Genomic DNA, 17,480 nt, shown 5'->3' on the forward strand with positions numbered 1-17,480 from the left:
GACTGTGTTTACAATGGGCATTGACTGTGCGGCGTCATCAGTTCGATTGGTCCTGGTTGGATATGTCTTCTTGTTGCTACTGCGGTACTTTATCCTACTTGTGTTACAACGGTGCTGACTGTGAATGTTTATTCTCTCATCTGGGGATCTGTCGAACTGATGTTCCTCTGTATTATTGATTATACTATTATACTTCTTTTTGTTGCTAGTGAGGTGGGACTGAGTCCCTTGTACTGCTGCCACTTCTGGCCTATTGTGCCAGCCCCAGATGATAGGTGAGGGTGATTGTGGAGCAATTGGTGGAATGAAGATTCGCATAGGAAACCGAAGTACTCGGAGAAAACCTGCCCCGGCGCCACTTTGTCCACCACAAATCCCACTTGACCAGAATTGAACCCGGGCCGCCACGGTGGGAAGCCAGCGACTAACCGCTTGAGTTATGGCGCTGCCCTTATACTTGGTTTTATGGTCTCCCTGTGTTTTGCTTCTCTCATATTTGTATGTTGACTCTGATCGTTGTCATGGGTACCTATTCTGTCGTTCATACTTTTCTGTGTCAGAAAAGTACGAACAGTCAGAGTCAGCATAGAAATACGGAAAGTAAAGACGAAATGATAACTATTGCAATAGTGTCGAAATTGCAGAGAAGCTACTCCTAAGGAAGATGAGTTTGCAGAACAATCAGGGTCAATAAGGGGATTCCAAAGTCTGTGGCTGACTCCTCTTAAAAATTAAAGCGGGACGCTACTATCTGTCATCAGAAAGGGGACGTTCTTCTGCACATCTGGAAGGATAAGAGGGAGATTCACATGATTAGTACAATATATACTGGCACAACTGGAGAGGTCACCAATACATTTGAAGAAAGGCTAAATAAAACCAAACCCTGTAATTCAGTACAACTAGTTCATGAAGGGTGCTGAAAGAGCAGTCTAATATTTCTCACATTGTACTATCTTAAAAAGTGAGCCAGGATTTATTTATTTATAATAAATAAATAAATAGGAGCCAGGATAGCGCAGACAATATAGCGACTGGCTACTGGCTGGACGTGAGGAGCCAGGATAGCGCAGACAATATAGCGACTGGCTACTGGCTGGACGTGAAGAGCCAGGATAGCGCAGTCACTATAGCGACTGGCTACTGGCTGGACGTGAGGAGCCAGGATAGCGCAGACAATATAGCGACTGGCTACTGGCTGGACGTGAGGAGCCAGGATAGCGCAGACAATATAGCGACTGGCTACTGGCTGGATGCCGAGGGGTCAAGAATTTTCACTTCTTCGTGTCGTCCAGACCGACTCTGTGGTCCACCCAATCTCCTATCCAATGGTTACCAGGGCTTTTTCCCTGGGGGTAAATCGGCCTGTGCGTGAAGCTGACCATTCACCCCAAATAGTGACGAGGTCAAGAAAATATGGATCTATACATCCACCCCCGATAAGCCTTCATGGTATAGTGCTTAATTAGTTAAGCACAGGGACAACTTTACGTTTACCTTTTATTGATGCTATTACAACTGCTAAGGTAAGGACAAACAGAGGCCGTGCCATTGCTCAGGTGGTTAGTCGCCGGCTTCCCACCGCGGCGGCGCAAGTTCGATCCCAGGTCAGGTCATGTGGGTTTTGTGCCTGACAAAGTAGCACTGGGGCAAATTTTCTCCCAGCAATTCGGTTTCCCCTGCCAATTCTCATTCCACCGATTGCTCCACACGCATGATCATCAATCATCCGGAGCTGCTACATTAGGCCAATTAGTGGCTGATGTACCAAGTGGACTCAGTGTCACCCCACCCCAAGAAACTAAAAAGGGGGGCTATCAGAGCCCTACACAATTACTAAGAGTGAGATGGTAAGGATGTGGCAAGAGACAGGCACAGTCTAGCACTTCCAGTTATGTCTAGGGTAGTGGTTCTCAACCTTTGTCAGACCGCGGCCCGGTATATTTTTTCTGTATAAGACGAGGGCTCGGTGGTTGAGAAACACTGGTCTAGAGGCGCCTTGACAGTTGAGGCTATCTGCTCCCTACGTCATAGACAAGTGGCTACGTGTAGAAATAAACATGGAAGCAATAACACTAATGTGAATATCAAATAAAATTATAGAAGTGCACAGTGTACATGAACAGGAGCATTCGGCACAAGGAAATTTAGATGTGATGCTAGAGAAAGTCAGTTCTGCTTGCTGCCTGTTTCATGCTGGCTTCTTGCTCAGCTCATTCTTAGATCCCGAAGATGAAGGCGACATCTTCCTCTGAAACTTCGGTTGACTTTTAACGGACTACACAGCATCACATCTCAGAAGAAAAAATACTTTAAAATTCAGTGAAATTCCCCAATAACAAGTTTCATGAATATCCGTTTGCTGGTTCATTTCATGCGTACATGGAGACAGGCGAACGAATGGGGCGAATTTAACAGGCGTTCCGCAGGGTTGGGAATGCGACTGAGAGGCGCCCAAAAGGAAGATACGTGTGTCATCTTTTACGTTTCGTGATCGAAACTGAAATGCGATCTGGAACTTAACGAAAACAGCGCGTTCTCTCTATAACAGGATATCCCAAAAGTTAGTAAAGAAAAATGTAAATAAACCTTACGTGTTGATCACAGTCCGTTTTTGTCTGAAGGAACAGACGAAAATCTCTAAAAGTCTGTCGGGATAGCCGGTCCCAAAAATGTGATGCCGAAGCGCTAAGCATCGCCTCGTTACGTTCCGTGTAAGAAAAACAGAGCTATGGAAATGGGTGGGGGGAGGAAAATCCAGTCGTTAGCCTATTACAAAACAAACCTATTACTAGATTCTCTAATGTCTTCAAACTCAAATTGCATTTTAATGCAGATTACAGCTTATGAGAGTAAGCAACTAATTTAGAATTACTATCACAACAAGGCCAGGAAAATACGTAACGTCTCACAGATAAAATACGTATGTTTTGTAAGAGCACCAGACTATCTGGCGAACAGATTTGAAGGAAGGTACTGCTTCCATCTTCAGGAAAGAATTAGTTTTATTCTGTCCTGAAGATGAAGAAAGAAGTTTCCTCCAGAATTTCGGCAACGATCTACCAGACTACACGGAGTCATATTCCAGTAAACAGTAACATTCATTGAGATATCAGTTTGAATCTAATGTACCTATGTTAACTAGGTCGCTTTTCATTACGGAATATTATGTTCGGGGACTGCTGATTAAGGAGGCTGCCTTCACGTACCTGCGAACGGCTAAGTGAAAAGCCAACGAAGGGGTGGTCATCCAGCCTTGGAGTTGCGCATAGGACCAACAATCGTTCATGTTACAATATAAAGCCTGATTAGGGCCCCGAAACAAGATGAATTATTTGCAGTGACTTAGGTCACGTTTGAAGAAACCTGAGGGTTGACAGAAGGAAATGGATCTCTGGGTTCCATTCGTGATTGGCTGAGTGAATATTAAGTTCTCAACAACGACTCTGCTCCTTGGAGTTGGTTAGTTACCTGGGAATCACTGGTAAAGATGGAACTTAGGTAGACCGCACACCGGCATGCGTTAAGACATGTAACAGTCAAGACACGATGTCTGTGACATGACGCAAAGAAAGGAGCACAGTTGAAACGAATGAGATTATGAAAACGGCCGCACACCGGTCTAAGTCATGATGTTCACAAGGAACAACTTTGTGCATGGGCCCTCCTGGGGAAACAGTTTCTCATATCCCCATATTCAGCATACAGGCTAAACACACACAAAATTACAGTGGATGTAACGGGATGATCTGTATATGGTTCATATGAATTACCAGAGGGCTTTACTTCATGTACTCCTAACCTAATCATAGCATTCAGTATATTGTGAGGTGCCGCCAAAAAGCCGGGCGATAAGACGCCCAATGATAGGCAACGGCTGCGATAAGAATGTATACTTCAGTGGAAACGCAATACCAACAGACCGTTGGATAGAAATCGCGTTTCCCCGGAAATTGAAGGATATACATTGAAAAAAAATACTACCAGCAGATAAAACATGGTGCGCTCTATTCAGTCCAAATGCAAGTTATAAAAGTCCAGCTTCAATGAGACCAATCAGGTTTGTAGTGTAGCTCCAACTAGAGCAGAAGCAAGCTCGCATTAGACAAAGAACAGAAGACACTTCACCAAGATCAGCGGTGCAAGTAATTATGATAGTGATATTGTGAATAATTGTAAATGTGAGTGTAACAGAGATTGTCCAATAACGTCTTGGCCAAATCCGAGACTCATGTGAATTTATTTGTCATGTTACATAGGCAACAGGCGAAAATATATAATAGGTGTCAAGTTCTTCTAGATAAGAATTTTTCATGAAAATGAGGACTGCTGATGATAGAGAGAGTACTGTTCACAGATCCACTTACCATCATCCTGCAACCACTGCATCCCATCACTCTTGTGGTGCACTGTGTTGCCATAATCTCACACATGGTGCTGATGATATTACTGTACAAAAACTGGGGTTCTCTCAGGAAGATGATATAGTCTTCAAGGCATCTGAAAAGTGTTTGCTTTTGTTTCCAGGGCAGCAGCCAGTGAGTGAGCTGTGCCTTGGCTGCATCTGTGAGGCTATATCCAACTGCAACCGCTCCCTAGGATGCAATGGCGACGTGTGCGGCCTGTTTAGAATCACATGGGCATACTGGGCAGATGCAGGCAAGCCAGTCATAGCTCAGGATAATGCAGACAATGAAGGAGGTGAGGGACAATGAAGTCCAGCTGCATTCTACCTAATCACACAGTTTTCCAGTATTAAGTTTTGCCTATTTTTGTTTCACTTATCCAGTGTTGTCTTAAATCAACCCATTCAGCTTATACAAGTGAATTTCTTTTCAATAACACTGTTGGGTTCCACATGAAGTTCCTTTGTCATGTCATAAATACAATCCATCACATGTGCTGGTGTGTGTTGCCCTTTGTACATCTGGAAAACTGTCCACTCTGTTCAGGAATGTCTGTTCTTCAGCTATTTGATTCTAGCAGCATCAGCTATTTTGAATTTGTCTCCAATACGTCTATGAGCACATCTGTGTGAAACCAATGTTAGGACTGCAGTGATGCAGGATGTTGCCCAAGTACTCTTTTTGCTGCTCTGGCATTTTTTCAAAAGCAGTTATGTAAACATGAGAAACAATAGCAAATACCATACTAATAGCAACTCTGTTCTTTTTTTCTTTAAAAATGACAATTTCACATAAATATTTCACCAAAATACTTCAAGGAGAAATTTTAAAAGTAATTTTATTAAACGTTTCAGGCGCACATACAATGAAAATATAAGAAAGTGTAGGTTGTTAAATTTGTTACATTTCCATTATCGGTGGAAATATTTGTCTGTTTAAGTATGTGATCTTTTACACCTTTTTGTTACACAGTTCTGCATTTAAAAGGGCAAAGCTATCATTACATGAACGAGAAGAACCTCATATCATGATTCATGCCTATTTCTTTCAATGTGGAACTGTATGCCAGACCATCCACTTTTAGGACAACACTCCTGCCATTGGTGAGCAAAATTTTTTCTTTTTCCCTCTTTACATTTTTCCTTTCACATATTTTTGTAATAATCAAAAGACTGTGTGTTAGTAATAACCTTTTGTTTTTGCTGTCTTGACAAGTGTATCTTCACTTTCATTTCCAAACAGGGGAACTAGTGACAATATTCACTGAAAGTTAATGGAGCTGTCTTTGCGCACTTCGATCATATTCTCAGCACCTTCCTTTAAAATTATCTGAGAACCGATAAAACAAGTTTTCATAACTGAAAAAGTTGTCTGAGTGTCTTTGGAGATAAGGTATTGTATGAGAACTGATTGTAAAGATACTTTAAAGCCAAGTTCATTGTACAGTTAGTTCTGCTTCAAATAATTAGTTCAACAGGTCAAGTTTCTTTAATTTAGATCCCACTACCAGAACAATGATTTAGGAATGTGGCACAATCGATGTTGGATTTATTAATATGGTGTTATATCAGTTTATTATATTGAGTTCAGAAGCTTTTAGAACACATGCATTCCATTAACTCACTTTCTTTGTGTGCCATTTGGAGATAGTACGCAAATTTTAAAAGTATCTTTTCTTCATATATTGCATACATAGATGATTTTTCTTCCTTCTAGTTGATTTCCAGTTTTATGGCTCTAGCAGTCTTGTGATGCTAAATCTCCGTTCTCTTCATGAAGTTACTTAAACTCTGTGCCCACTGTTCAGGTCAGGTTAGATTTGTTACATATTCAACCAGATTTCAAGCAGTAGTGTTTCTAAGGCCACATTCTTGTTTAAGGATAATTCCTAACTTTATATTCAGATTCTGATTTGAGTTTGATCTCTTGAAAGCATATAAGATCTGCTGGTGTTGTATCAGCTATGTGAAGACGTTCATAGTTTCCCTTTTGTCCTCCCATAGTAATGAAATTTAAATTCCACTCTGTGATGGTTATACTTCCCTAAATGCATGGCAGAGCTAGCTCATGTTTCACCCCCACTGTCTCCAAATCAAAGGTCACATCAACTGCTTTAGATGTAATAACCTTTACCATGATCTTCATGCTCTATCAGTTTAGAGTCCTGGTGCCATTAACTATATATTTAGAGGGCACTGGAAGGAGGTGGCAATCAAACTTTGTCTACTGAGCTCAAAATTCAGAATCATTCAGCTAATTATATGTACATATTCAGGCAATGAGATTACTGCTCCTTGCTTTCAGCATATGTCCGTTGTGTGACAGAGCCATTCTGTGCTGCCACTACAGTACAGGGATACATGGCAAAGTTTGGGAAGGTAAGTAACAATCAAAGCAGTGTTTGAGCTGAGATATGAAGCAATTACTAGAAGAAGCAAACACTGGGAAATATCCAGGATTATCACAGGGAAAAGAAATTTCTGTTTCCAATGTTGCTGAATAGTTTGGTTTTGATAAATGCCCATTATTTTCTTATCATCCTCTTGCATAAACTACCTCTTTGCTATGCCAAAACACAAGCCAAATGTCTCCTGAAAGACTTAACACTTGGAAGCATAGAATATAAGGGCAATGAAGTTTAAACTAATAATTCCATAATGTAGAATATCTGAATGATAGCTATTCAGCTGGTCAAGATATTCCCCACATTTTATAGATATTACAGGTTCATTATCATGCTCACAGCAGCTCACCACTTGACCCTATCATGAAACAGATGATTTCAATCCATATCACGACACACAATTTATTTCAGATCTATTTTAATATTATCATCCAACCTACTCTAGTTTATATACACACACATATATATATATATATGTGTGTGTTTTGTGGGACACCCTCTATGACAAAGAGGACAGGCCTGTCTTTTGTATATACTGCTGGCCTTTCCAGTGCAGTCTTTCTTGGGTCTGAGGCCCTTGGTACTCACGACCATATTTTACTGTCCCAGATTTGAGACTTCCCTTTTTGTTGCCTCCTACAACTCGCAGGGTCATGGTGGAGGTATTCAACCCCACCTCCACACAAGTATGAACTCACTGCTCCAGCTATCCTGGTTATAACATTCTGGCACAGACCATATAGAAAACACCCCCATTTCCCACAGTAACTCTCTTGTTGCATGCATATTTGTTGCAACAGGAACATGTTTACTTTGCCATTGCCCAGAAACGGTTGCTGTTACAGAATCATCGCTTAGCAACGTGTCTATACACAACAATATTTTAATCCATTTTTAGATAGCAAATTTCAATCTCAAACAATTTTGAACTTTGCTTTAAATGCTGACTTCATACTTTTACTTATTTGTACTCATTAAGCCAATGAAACTGTAGTGTCAGTATATGTCCTTACTCAGAAAATATTCTCATGTTATCATGTTTGCAGAAAGGTCCAATTTAGTTGATGACAGTTTTGTATAAAAACCCAAACACAGCGAATAACATTAAGTCCTTACATTACTGTGTGGGGTTTTATGTAGACTGAAGTCAAACTGATGATGCCAGTTTTTGGTTGCTCCTTTTTATACACTGCTCGGTGAGCAGAGTGAAACTTGAAATTGAGGAGGAAGAATTTGCAGGGCGCTGATTGGTTAGCACACATGATGGTGAAAAGTGATGTGAAGAGTGTGCGTTGCAGAAAATGCGTGATAATGTGGGATGTTCCCACATCACTCCCCCCCTTGCGAGAAGTGATGCTGCTGCTTGCAAGGTGTTTGCGGCGTCTATGCTGAGCCAGGATGATCCAATGTAGGAGTCGTTACTGGTGTTCACCACCCGCGCTTCCAATCACGTTGGGGTCACCAATGTGGGGTTTTATGTAGACTGAAGTCAAACTGATGATGCCAGTTTTCAGCTGCTCCTTTTTATACACTGCTCGGTGAGCAGAGTGAAACTTGAAATTGAGGAGGAAGAATTTGCAGGGCGCTGATTGGTTAGCACACATGATGGTGAAAAGTGATGTGAAGAGTGTGCGTTGCAGAAAATGCGTGATAATGTGGGATGTTCCCACATCACTCCCCCCCTTGCGAGAAGTGATGCTGCTGCTTGCAAGGTGTTTGCGGCGTCTATGCTGAGCCAGGATGATCCAATGTAGGAGTCGTTACTGGTGTTCACCACCCGCGCTTCCAATCACGTTGGGGTCACCAATGTGGGGTTTTATGTAGACTGAAGTCAAACTGATGATGCCAGTTTTCAGCTGCTCCTTTTTATACACTGCTCGGTGAGCAGAGTGAAACTTGAAATTGAGGAGGAAGAATTTGCAGGGCGCTGATTGGCTAGCACGCGTGATGATGTAGATGCGGGGCTAGCAGCGAGCGCAGTATAAATGCGAATGTTTGGAGCAATTTGATTGGTTAACGCGCATGATGGTGAAAAGTGATGTGAAGAGTGTGCGTCGCAGAAAATGCGTGATAATGTGGGATGTTCCCACAGCTGAATTGTAAAAGTGTTATTGAATATTTTTGGAGCTAGTGACAATTGAAATGTTACTGAAAATTGATTATTCTTGCAACAGTCATAGCAACACTTAATGGTCCATCGACTTAGTGAATAAATATATTTTTGGCTTTAATTTCATTAAGAATTCCCAATATTAAAATCTATTAAAATGTATGTACATAAGGTGAAAACTGGCAGTAGCTCAAAATGAATGAAACTGGACTTTGACAATACTGAATTGCATGAACATCCAGTCATAGAATTTACATGTGCACAATCAGGTTTTTTTTTTTTCCAAGGTACAGAGCTCAGTAATTTGGTAACTATAGTATCAACTGTTCTCTGTACACTGAATTCAAACTGCTGCAGAACAAAAAGGAAGCAAAAGCACTACCCTGTGAGCAGACCTGTTACTAATGTGTTTTGAATTACTTTGCAGGATTGCAATGGTGATGGGATAGTGAATTGTTTTGATTATGCAGCAATTCATCGCCTTGGAGGTTATGGCTGTTCTGGAGCACTAGACTACAATTACCAGAACAAGTTCATGAACTGCCAGCGCCAAGTACAGCAGCTTGCTGGCTGAAAGTAAATGGGATATCTTCTGCAGGGTAAGTTGCCTCAGACTTCAGACTGTTACAAAGGAAGGCACAGCCAGCCCGACCTTATATGTGAACCAAGCACATTGCACAACCCCCCACCCTCCTTTTTATGGGTTCTTGCTATGGTAAAGGTAAGGCAAAGCTATCCCTGCAACAGACCGTCAAGGCTCCCACATTTTCTAGACAATCGGTTCACAGATAGGTTGTCAGCCTTACACACAAGCTGGCCACTCTTTACCACCAGGAAGATTCCTGGTGCACATTTCTGTTAGTGGCTGAGTCGACTCCAGGGCCACAGTATGGCTGGAAGGATTAGGTAAACTGAAAAAATCCAATGATCTCATCGGGAACCAAACCCACAACCTTCTGGTTTTTAGCATAGTGCCTTAACCAACTACACTACTGCATGCCCCATTTATGGGTTCTTGTTAAGTATAAACTAATTTATGCTACTACTCTCTTCATATTAATTGGCAGCCATCCCAACATGATAATGAAAAATATAACTGTGAATTACAAGTGCTAACATTGTCTCATTCTTCAATCTCAAGCCTACAATTATATTGCAATTGCTGTGACAGGATGATGCAATCTTCTGGGGTTACTCTGACTTGCGTTTCAGGCATTATTACCAGGGCCCGGATTTTGGTGACATGTAATCTTTTTTTTTCCTTGTATCCTATGCAATGCTCTTAAATATATAAATCTTGGATATGAGCTGCTGGTTACAGAAATGTAAATTTTATAGGTAATTTTTTGTCATTTTTAGGTTTAAGGTTATTTTTTCATTAGGGGGGGTAATTTCTTGGTAAATTTTTGGACTTTTAAGGGTATTTCTTATCATTTTGGACCATATTATGGAATTTTTCTTCATATGTTTTCTGAAATGTGAACAACATGGAAGCAAAGTGGTCTTTCTTTTCTCCTTTAGGTCATTTTTCTGGATTTTTTGGTCATTTTATAGGTCATTTTTTTAATAATTTCAGGTCATCAAAATCCGGGCCCTACATATTACATGTTTGGGTCATATTTTACGTCATTTTTTCTGGATTATTTCGGTCATTTTTTAAATATTTTCAGGTCATCAAAATCCAGGCCCTGATTATTACACTAATGGCACTTTTTGCACAGTATCTTGAAATTCTGAGTTATTATGACAAACTTATGAGAAAGTTTAATTAAATTTTTGTAATTTATTTCATAGGTCATAATTTCTGTTGCTGCCCAACTGATGTCCAACATAATTAAAGTCTGTAACTTGTTCTGTTACGGTATTATTTAGCAATATTTTGACTTTTTTTTATTTAATTACTCAGGGCACTCCACACACTCACAATCCATCATGATATCTAGTATTAAAAAAATACAAAGTGCTAGTTTAATGGAGCTGTTCTACATAAGCATTTTTTCGTGAAAATAAAGATATCTGATGACGGGCACATACATATACCAGCAGAATTAAAAGTACGTGCAACCAGCACATGCAGTGATTTATTCACACACTGTTTTACCATGATTTCACACATAGCATCATTATGATGAGGTTTTCAATCATTGTATTTAAGAGATCAATATGAATGAAAGTCAGAATTTCCTGACAACTTTCAGAGGAAGACTCTCATATTAAATTTCAGCAAAATCTTTGAAATGATTAATGGGATACATGGAAAAGTCCAATTATATAGCTTTATATCACGTACCTGCTGTTATGGATAAATATGGCTGAAAATTGGAATTGTCAACCACTCTTAGTGAAAGAGTCCCATACTGCAGTTTGAGAAACTCTTAGGTTCTGATACTAGGTCACAGACAGATGGGCAGACAGACATGACCACATAAGGCGATAAGGCATTCTTTCTTATGCTTTGTGAAGAATGCCTAAAAATACATTTCAAATCTGTATTTCTTAGGAAATTATCCTACAGCATTGCCATAACAACCAAGAATCAACCTCAAATCTCCTTTGCAAAGGTGCCCAACAGCAATATAACAAAACTGACTATATCAGTTAAAATGTTATTTTCCACAGACAGCTGTGTTGATGGAATAAACATTTTTTTCCCTGATTTCATTCTTTGGAGGTTTTGCTTACAATAGTAATTTGTATGACTAAAGCTTGCACTGGAGCAAAAACTATGGCATAATTCCTTACAATCTCTTTCAGCCAGGAAGTCGTATTCAATTCCAGATATCCTGTGGAACATCCTCACAATAGCGGAGACAGCAGGCTGCCATGATGACTTCACTGCCCTCTAAAATGACATTTTTAAGTATGATGTGTTTTTTATTTTTTGTAATTTTAATTTTACAATAAAAACGTATTTAAACATGCACATTGTTTTCATCATCTGTGGTTCTGTGCCTGTTTTCAGTTTCCTTAAATCATGTTAGCCAACACGATCATCTAAAACAGCCACCATCACAATTTTCTTTCATAAAGCAAGATAATCCAGTTCATATTACAGCCACTTTTAATAAGGTTCTAGTACAGCCTTCCATCAATGACTTACTAAGAAAATTAACTTCATTGAGAAGCAATGATACATAAACATTCATTCATTCATCAGTAATCTGTCAGACAACAGATCCACAGTCTCTTCCAAAACAGTTCCTCCACTTAATGTGATCTAGAGCTTTCTCCTTCAATTAATTAAAATATCCTCTTCTGTCCTCAAGGTCATCCAGCATCTTCTTATGTCTTCTTCCTCATCTTCTGGTCACTTCTATCTGCCGCTCTATTTTTCCTTTCAATAACTTCTTTTAGGAGGCAGTTACTGCGTAAGATATGACCAATCCAATTATCCTTCTGTTTTCTTATTTCCTGTAGGACATTCCTCTGCTCACTGACTCTAAATAACGCTTCTTCATTTCTCACATAATCGGTCCAACTGATCTTCTCCATCCTTCTCCAACACCACATTTTGAAGCTTTCCAGGTGTTTCTGATCTACTGCCCTAAGTGTCCAAGTTTCAGCCCCATACAAAGCCATGCTCCAAATGTAGCATTTCACTAGTTTCTTTCTCAAATTTAAGTCCAATTTGCTAGTAAAAAGATTCTTCTTCTTGCTAAATGCAGCTTTTGCCAGACTAGAAAATATACAGGGTTTGGTTCCCATAACAATCTAGGATGTTACATCCCCAACAACTGTTCTGGAGAGTGGTGAAAAGAATATCTTGAATTCCTATGCTGGGAATCAAACTGTGACTGTGCTGGCTGTCCTTGTCTCCCTCATTGTAAATATCCTGCTTCATAACAACTGCAACATCTTACCATTTACGCATCTTCCAGCATATGGTCAACATCCAATTGTCTAGTCTAGTCCTATAAGTTCCCAAGAAAGGAACATTGCCATCAACTCTCTGTAACTTTTTAATTCAGTTTAGTTGACTTTTTGTAATTCTTGAGGAATGAACACTAGCATAAGTGTTCAGGCCTAATGTCAGAGGGCACATGTGACTAACAACACAGATTAATATACCTCATATACAGAGGCTTAAACTTTTAAAACAACCAGAAGAACAACTAGGCCAATGATATACTTGTACATGGACCAAGAATAGACTATAGACAAATAGAAGATCAAAGACTGTGAAAAAAAATGGAAGAGAGTAGAGATGGCTGCGTGCCTATAACAATTTTCTTATGTTTCCATGATAAAATAAGAGAAAAAATAAATTTAAATTTTACACATCACTACCATTATGTATCACCATACGCATTATTGAAACATCTTTCATCATTATTAAATGCTGATGATTTAGCATGCTAATATAGAAGGGATAAGGAGCAACAACAGAAGTAATCTCCTTCACTGTTGATCATGCTAACAAGCATGGCACCAAGGCAGAGCCTACTTCAGATTCTTCTATTATCATCATATTCAGTAACATTTTCTTGTCGAATTCCCTATGTACATAAATATATCATAGACTGAATCCTATTTACATGGTCATTTTGGTGGCAAACAGTTGAATGCTACAAAGCCACACATTTCTGACAAATCTGCCCCTCTGTGCATATGTGCATTAACATGTAGTGAAGCCAACTACACTGAATATGTGTTAGATGCCAAAAAAAACTGAGCTAGCCAACCCTGGCATCAGAAACATCATCACTTTAACTCATCTGTGTGTAAACTGTAACTACAATATGATAAAACATTCTGCACATAAACATTATACCATAATGACAGTTGTTCTTTCATTAGTTCTGAAGGCCATTTTGAAGTTCTGAAAACCAAGACTGGTCTAGTGCTAGCACTCTTAGACTTGAATTTGGGAGGTACTCAGTTCATATCTCAGGGACAGTGGATATCCTGGCTGAGGTATTTTATGGTTATCCTCAGTGTCCCATAGCAAATACCATGACAGTACCTTCATTAGGCCACGACCGCTCTTTTCTAAATATTTTCTGATTCAGCAAGCACCATTTGATGTTCTGTAGACTAGATAAGGACAGTACCAATAAATAAACCATAGACAAAAAAATGGAACATCCTGCACATAAAAGACATATCATGATTACAGCCAGTTTTTTATTAGGCAAAAAGGCCATTTTGAAATTCTTACATACAGTTTGAATGTGAGTTAAGCCTGTTGCTTAATGGCATATTTCTTTTTAATTTCTGTTATAAATGTTATCTGCATTCAGCAGTTAATACTGTGGCATGTAGACCCGTTGTTACTCAATGACTATGAAACAAGCAACTACACAACAGCCGTTGCTAGGTAACGGCAATGCAACATACACGAATGCAACAATTCCGCGGCAACAAAAGGATACAACAATAACGGGAAGTGGTGTTTTCTATACAGTCCATGCCAAGATGTTATAAGCAGGGCACACTTGTAGCTAGGGTTAGTCAGTCAAAGGAGGAGTGGGTTAATGAGGAATGGAGTTATGGTAACTAGATCAAGGGTGACATGGGCAAGAAATACAGCACATACAAGAAAAACAGAATAAGAATACAAAATTTTGGCTGGAAAATGTGAAAGGAAGAGATAATATGAGACTTCTAGGCATAACTTGGAGTATAATATTCAAATTATTTTTTGACAAACTGTTTGTGAAGATATGAACTTGACCAAACTGGTTAAGGATGGAGAAAATATATGGTACTAAAAAGTAGTGTGCTGTGGGATGTGATGCTGTGTAGTCCAGCAGAAGTTTATCAACCTGCAAGAAGGAAGTAGCAAGCAAAGCCACCTGCAGGAAGAAAACTTGGTACAGATTTAGGCATTAAAAAAAGAGCCCAGAGAGAACCAAGGAGCAAGGTGAAGAGTTAACTGGTGTTGGCCCCCAATATGGCCATACTGCAAAGCAGGAGAGAAGACAGAAGCCGTAGGTTCCTCCAAAATGTGGTGAAAGTCCACCAGACTACATGGCATCACATCCCAGAAGATAGTACTCCTCACAGTCAGCACTGTAAAAATCTCAAATCTAACACTGTACTGAAGCTTTGGCCTCTATAATTTCCTGACCAGCTGTAGTACTGTCTACTACCTAAGTATCTGAGTACAGATATGATTTTTTATGTGTACAGTCAGCGAGACCCTATCTTTGACTGAGCACTACCAGCTACTTCTGACGCAAGTATAGAACTGCTCCATAAGAGCAATATTAGCAACTTAGAAGCATAACCAGTATAAAACATGTTGTTCACCATTACACACTGTTATTCTCTGGGAGCCAAATCCCAAACTGAAAAGCTATTTACATAAGCATAAATAATTTCACATGCATTTACTGACAGCACTCAACCTCAGTCATTCTAGGCTTGCGTTGTCACAGAATGGTAGGCAGAAATGTGCTGAAGGCGTGATTTTGCTGCTTTGTAGTCAGGTAGTGACAGAAGCATATAACTTAGCAGAAAGAAACATTGGTATTTTTATGCACTATTCTGCTCCTTGTTTCATAATATTTAAGGGAATATCACTTTTCATATTACACAAATTGTATGTGTGTTAAAGACTGGAAATTTGAACCTACTAAAGTTTAATTTAAGATTATACTTATTATTCAAATTATGATGATTGAATTTCTTCCTGCATTTTCAACATACTTGTATTATAACAGAAAGAAAAACTCCCTTACTCTGCAACCAGCAAAGTGTCTGGTCAGTCCCCAATTTAAAGACTGAGCTCTCATCAGCAGTATCACTAGCCTCATGGACAATGAGAGGTGAGCATGGAATAATAATTGGCAGGAAAAAGAAAAAAATCTTGGAGAGATCCAGCACAAATCCTATATAACATCACTGAGGATTACACAGAAGTCTCCATAAATGAGAAACCAGCATCTAACTGGTTGACTTATGGCATGGCTCTATTTAATTGTAATATCTAATGAAATGTAAATATGAATGTACAGGAATGAACATAACTTCAATTAATTTCTCCCTCTAATTATTGCTGAAAATCTTAAGGCACTGAAACACATGGAATACCAGCCTTGCAGTCAGAATGTGTTCATAAATCAGTAACAGACAAATGCTGACAACAGAGTTAGTAAAATAAAATGGATTATTTTTAGATCTAATTTATGTAATTAATGTTCATTAAAATATTACGACTACTACTATTCAGTCATCAATGGCTCTACAACCGGAATTTGGGCCCTAGCCACTATTTTTCAGTTTTGTAATCCTATACAAAGTTGGCAGGACTCCTTGGACAGAATATCAGCCATTTTCAAGGCCACTATCTACATACAGGACAGCACAAACACAGTATAAACACGCACAGACATCCATCCCTCAAGTGGGATTCGAACCTGTGACCCCAGTGTTCAAGCGGGCAAAGACATTTCATGTCTACAGCAACTGACTGAGAACCTGCTGGAAGTATTGTTCACAGTGGAAGTGTCTGAGTTGCTTCTCAATATTAGCAGATAGATGTGCCTCCACCGCAGAGAAGATCTTGTCACGGTAACTGCCAGAGGCACAGTTGGTGATGAAAGACAACAGCCAGCCAAGGCCGTCCCAGCCAGTGAGGTACACTTTGATTCCACTTGCTTCAGACACCTTCAGGTTGTCCAGTGTTGCATTGCACACTCCATTCACATGTGTGAGGGATATCTGTGAGTTACCAACATGTCAGACTTCAACCTATGATGTGGAGTTTGAGGTTGTCACAGCAGTGACTATGAACAGTTCTACTTTATGGATGTAATGCCACACAGTCTGGTGAAAGTCAAGTGAGGTTTCAGAAGAACGTACCATTATGCCACAATATGTTTCTGGATTTTAGCCATCCTGTCAAAATACTGCCCTATCTTCATAAGCCAAGCAAGAAATCAGCATGAAGCAGGCGCCAGAGCCAAATGATCTTCCCCAACTACATGGCATTACATCTTGGTCAAGAGAATTTTCATCAACTTAACAAGTTACATACAAATATTACAGAGAAATTCCAATCCAGTATTCCCATATTTAATTGAATCCAGCATTTATTGGATACTTTTTTTAATTCCAGCTTCTTTATTTATTTTATTTATGGTTTATGTAACAATGTTTTCAGTACCTCAGTCTATATGTGCTGAATGGAAGGACGATTAATGAAAAATGGATTGGAACTGCTATGAAAGGAAATGGTTGTGGTTTATTTCAGGTATCATTCTAGAATTTTTTAATTTTTTTAACTGGGTCTACTAGCACGGCGGCCACTGACTAGCCTATTGTACGTGCCCCCGGGTGATTATGATGATGGAGAATTTGGTGGAATGAAGATTGGTAGGGGAAACCGAAGTACTTGGAGAAAACCCGCCCCAGCGCCACTTTCTCCACCGTAAATCCCACTTGACAAGACCGTGGCTCGAACCCGGCCCACCATGGTGGGAAGCCAGCGACTAACCACTTGAGCTATGGCGCAGCCCCTGAAACATGTGCATTAAGATGAGAAAGGTGTAGTGGCAAATGCTGCAATATGGCCAGAATACTGCCAGACCATCAATTTTGACAGAACATAACATTC

The 17,480-nt window shown here is 39.7% G+C and overlaps 2 protein-coding genes across 4 annotated transcripts in view; one reads left to right on the forward strand and one right to left on the reverse strand.

Moving 5' to 3' along the window:
- LOC111873783 (lysozyme) overlaps positions 1-11,841 on the forward strand; it is a 29,919-nt gene extending 18,078 nt beyond the window's left edge. The window contains exons 2-5 of the mRNA XM_023868743.2: positions 4,528-4,701; positions 6,711-6,784; positions 9,348-9,519; positions 11,675-11,841. Of these exons, the coding sequence (XP_023724511.1) occupies positions 4,528-4,701; positions 6,711-6,784; positions 9,348-9,494 (395 nt within the window). The 3' untranslated portion in view covers positions 9,495-9,519; positions 11,675-11,841. The remainder of the gene's footprint in view (positions 1-4,527; positions 4,702-6,710; positions 6,785-9,347; positions 9,520-11,674) is intronic.
- Positions 11,842-12,536: 695 nt separating this feature from the next.
- Positions 12,537-17,480, reverse strand: part of LOC111873785 — an 85,174-nt gene continuing 80,230 nt past the window's right edge. For all 3 annotated transcript variants that reach the window (XM_023868746.2, XM_023868747.2, XM_033755210.1), the window contains one exon: positions 12,537-16,585. In XM_023868746.2, coding sequence (XP_023724514.1) covers positions 16,322-16,585 — 264 coding nt within the window. In that variant the 3' untranslated portion in view covers positions 12,537-16,321. The remainder of the gene's footprint in view (positions 16,586-17,480) is intronic.

This window comes from Cryptotermes secundus, unplaced genomic scaffold (assembly GCF_002891405.2).
Source record: "Cryptotermes secundus unplaced genomic scaffold, Csec_1.0 scaffold214, whole genome shotgun sequence".
Taxonomy (NCBI): domain Eukaryota; kingdom Metazoa; phylum Arthropoda; class Insecta; order Blattodea; family Kalotermitidae; genus Cryptotermes; species Cryptotermes secundus.